This window comes from Octopus bimaculoides, chromosome 11, assembly GCF_001194135.2.
Source record: "Octopus bimaculoides isolate UCB-OBI-ISO-001 chromosome 11, ASM119413v2, whole genome shotgun sequence".
Taxonomy (NCBI): Eukaryota; Metazoa; Mollusca; class Cephalopoda; order Octopoda; family Octopodidae; genus Octopus; species Octopus bimaculoides.
Genome location: NC_068991.1, coordinates 64,911,833 through 64,916,036, shown reverse-complemented (window position 1 = coordinate 64,916,036; position 4,204 = coordinate 64,911,833). Strand labels below are relative to the sequence as shown.

At 33.9% G+C, this 4,204-nt stretch overlaps 1 protein-coding gene across 1 annotated transcript in view; it reads left to right on the top strand.

Moving 5' to 3' along the window:
* The window catches only part of LOC106876449 (cytochrome P450 2B2), an 11,592-nt gene extending 7,647 nt beyond the window's left edge, over window positions 1–3,945 (top strand). The window contains exons 5-8 of the mRNA XM_052971998.1: window positions 299–378; window positions 2,068–2,164; window positions 2,655–2,861; window positions 3,486–3,945. Of these exons, the coding sequence (XP_052827958.1) occupies window positions 299–378; window positions 2,068–2,164; window positions 2,655–2,861; window positions 3,486–3,664 (563 nt within the window). The 3' untranslated portion in view covers window positions 3,665–3,945. The remainder of the gene's footprint in view (window positions 1–298; window positions 379–2,067; window positions 2,165–2,654; window positions 2,862–3,485) is intronic.
* The last annotated feature ends 259 nt before the right edge of the window (window positions 3,946–4,204 follow it).

The window sequence follows — 4,204 nt, the reverse complement described above, 5'->3', positions numbered from 1 at the left end:
ATATATATGTATGTGTGTGTGTGTGTGTGTGTGTGTGTGTATCTCTGTCTGTCTCCCATCACCGTTTCACAACTGGTATTGGCTTGTTTAACTCCTCTTAAATTAACGATTCGGCAATAAAGACCGATATAATAAGTACCAGGTTTTAAAAAAGTACTGAATCGATTCGTTCGTCTAAAAACTCTTCAAGGCAGTAATCCCATCATGGCTGCAGTCTAATGACTGAAACAAGTAACAGATTTAAAAAATGAAACATTTTTAACTACCACTGTACTACTGTGTTCAGTTCTTGTTGTAGGTAGCTATTTTGTGGATAACTTCTCTTTTTCATTAGATGCTCAGCGGGGAAGGAACAAATTTTATGACTGTTCTAGATTGGTGAAATTAATACTGTTGATGTCCAGCTAAATAATCTCTAAGCTGACGTAAGCAATGAAATCGTGGAAGTAAAGTTCACACACATGCACATACACACACATACACAGAGTACACATATCGAGTGAAAGGGAAACGAGTTTATGAAGTATGTGTGAGATGCCGCTTGGAAATTCCAAGATGGAAATGACATTGTAATAAATGTATTGCGCGATGTTAGTGAATGATTTCTTCTTTGTGCAGAACAACCGCCATTCATGGATACATTATATAATTATAGATGTCAAATGATGTCTCTGTCTGTCATGGCAATGCAAATCTGCTATTAAGAATCAAGGCTACTTGTAGATGAAAATGTCTACAGAAGAAGAATAAAAATTACATATACGACATTGTGGTGTTACACCAGACGACGGTGTGAGGTGCGCTAAACAAGGAAAGACAATTTCAGAAGGGGATTTACGCGTTAGATACACTTAGAAGCTTTGCTGATGTCGAGGGTAGCAACATTGCTTCCTACAAATTTGTCTGATGAGTGACAGAAGAAAGTACACCACCAGGAAATCTGGCTTTACGAAAACCGTACGTGTGTTCATCAGGAGACAAAGATTTAATATGCTGGAGGAAAGCATAGTTTGTGGCTGCCGTCATTGTTGTAGATGCATTAAGAATGTACAGGACGATAGTTGTCAGACTTAAAACAATTGCCTTTCTTGAGGATAGAACACACGTTAGGGTATTTAAAAAAAAATCAGGGAAGCGTCCCATCGAGAGAAACAAATTAAGGAGTTCGATAAGTATAGGAGCTAGATCTTGGTGCAATATTTTAGGGTAGGAAGGAATAACATCAGGACTGGTGCTTGTATTTGTGTATGCATTGATTTCTTATGTGGCTCTGTATGTTTGCCGGTGAATGTGTGTGTACGTGTGTATATTTAGTCCAAACAAAGATCATCTGTAAGATATCACCAACTTTCCGACACAATGAATCCTTATCTCAACGCATGCACCCCACCACACATGCATTAATCTTTCAATCAAACAGTGTCCCTCAATTCATTATCTCCCCCTTATAACAATAACACCTCTCAACCTCAATAACTCCAATGATCTCTAAATTAGCAGCTAATTAAAATTTATCTTGAATTACACCTACCTTTATTGAGTGAAATTACTATTAGATACTATCCGTGTACATCTGTTTTACACGGCCAAAAATCTTTGTTGTCCAAACTAACACACAGACACGAACGTACACGAATATATATAACATAAAAGACCAACATTAACAAGTAAAAATGGCGACAAACTTCCACAAACCTAAACATGCATCACCACTAAAAAGAGACGAACCGCCAAACCAAACGTACAAAATATAAATAGAAGATTCCTACGTTGACATGAAACAGCTGGTCACTATTTGATACTGAACTTCTAATTCATACAATAACTTTTTACGATATTGGCGTAGGGATATCTCTGTTTCTTAGAGGCAGGTTTATGTTATACATGCTAATTAAATTTGAAATTGTGTTCAAAACGTAAAGATTCTCCTTTCTTTTAAGCGCCAAGCTAATGAGTTTTTGTTAAACCAGGTCCCTTCTATTTTCTCTCATATTTTTCTTTTACTGCTTATTGCATTTATTTTGCATGCATATATATAACTCCATTGTAATGGATTATCTATTTCAGATCACAAATCTGAACAGACCTGTCACAATGGAAGACAAACGACACATGACATACGTTGCAGCAACTCTACTTGAGGTTCAGAGAATTGCTCCAGTTGGTAAGTAAGCTGTAACATAAATCGTGTAGTTAAAGCAAAAAGATACTTCACATCTTATAGTTAGTGGTCTTCTATGACAAAAGGATTTGTCAATCAGTTACGAAATAATTTTAGCAGAAAACGGTGTGAAAATGTTATAGATATCAAAATAATTCCGTCCATATTTAAATGAAATTCTACATATGTTCAATATTGCCAATAAAAAAAAAAGAAAAATAGGACAAGAATATTTCAAAGAAGTAAACATTTATGTTATATCAATGCAGGCTAAAATGTGTTGTGCCATCATATTATATCACATCAAACTCCTGTTGTAACATTACAATATTACATCAATTGAATGCTTCCTAACAAGAAACCCAATTCTTTTGCGACAGTATTGCGTAAGCAAAATCTCCAAATTTACTGTCTTATGACAATAGTAAAACAATCTGTTTCAAGTTATCCCTTATCTCAGCATTGTTAACGTTGAGAAAAATTCTTTTAACAGCTCCACTCACTGTTCCACATGCCTCTGAGGTAGACACAACACTAGGAGGTTATGATATTCCAAAAAATACCGTTGTCCAATTCATGTTAATGGCTGCTCATTATGATCCGAATTATTGGGATAATCCAGATGAATTCCGACCTGAAAGATGGATTGGAGAAAATAATAAGTTAAAGAAAAATGAGGCTTATATGCCTTTCTCTTTGGGTAAGTATTGCAAATATATTTTAATGATAAAGTAGACCTATGTTCAAAAGTATTTCAGTTGTTACCATCTCGATTTGGAGGTAGTAACAATAATATTATTCAATGTTACCTTCGCCGTGTATCACTTGAAGGAGATTTAGATATTGTATCTAATGGGTTGAAAACTCAACAAAATATCACTCAGTTCGGTCTGTATAAAAGCCAAAGCATTATCTATTAGCTTGATATGTGCAAAAGACTGTAAAGTACAAGTGTAAATACATGTCTGTTTAACTACATCGTCCTAGTTCAAGCCTTGCTTTGGAAATTGTTAGCATTCACCACTTTGGGGTCAATAAAATAAATATTAGTACTATTTTGCTTCTTTGATCTTTTATTCTCTTAAAATGAACCTGCATTCTATTCGCAAAACTTTACCTCTTTATGCCATCTTATTTATTTATAAAAATTCCTTCAAATATATTTTGGTCACCGAAATTTTATAAGAGTTTCCTATTTAAACATACTCGATGTTTAATTGGCAAGCTAATCATTTAATTATATTTTATCAAAATTTCATCACTCTATTCTATTGTATCACATGTAATCATATTATTTAATTTAAATCATCTATATTATTTGTAGGTCCCAGAATATGTGCAGGAGTATCACTAGTCAATATCGAATCTTTCATAGCTTTTTCAAACATCTTACAAAAATTTAAGTTGGAAAGTCCTGACGAAACACCAATGACAATGGAAGGCAGACAATCAGGAATTACTTATGTTCCAGTGAAAAATAATATCCGTGCAATACCACTGTAAGAAACATTTGTCTTGTAGGTTTGAGAGCATCTCTTTAGAATACACTGGGTATACCGTAAAAAGTATGCTACTTTGAAGCAGCCAAACACAAGAACACTCCATTTAAGTCAAGATTCCATGATGGTATTATATTCACCTAGAAGATACATGGTAATATCTGTGTAATAATACCTACTCATATACTTCATAAAATTTAGATGATAGAACAGACAGAATAACAGCGACAGCTATGGTAATATTAATGTCGGACTTTGTCAATAAAGCTTTAATATTGTATTATTTTTCTTGTGTTACAGTTTTATTTATCAACCTAGTTTTTCTTCATTCATTTTACTTTCATATAAATCATCGAAGATAAAGATACATACATGTATGTATGTATGTATGTATGTGTTTGTATGTATGTATGTATGTGTATGTATGTATGTATGTATGCATGCATGCATGTATGTATGCATGTATGTATGTATGCATGCATGTATGTGTCTGCCAGTCTGTCTGTCTGTCTGTCTGTCTGTCTATCTATCTATCTATCTATCT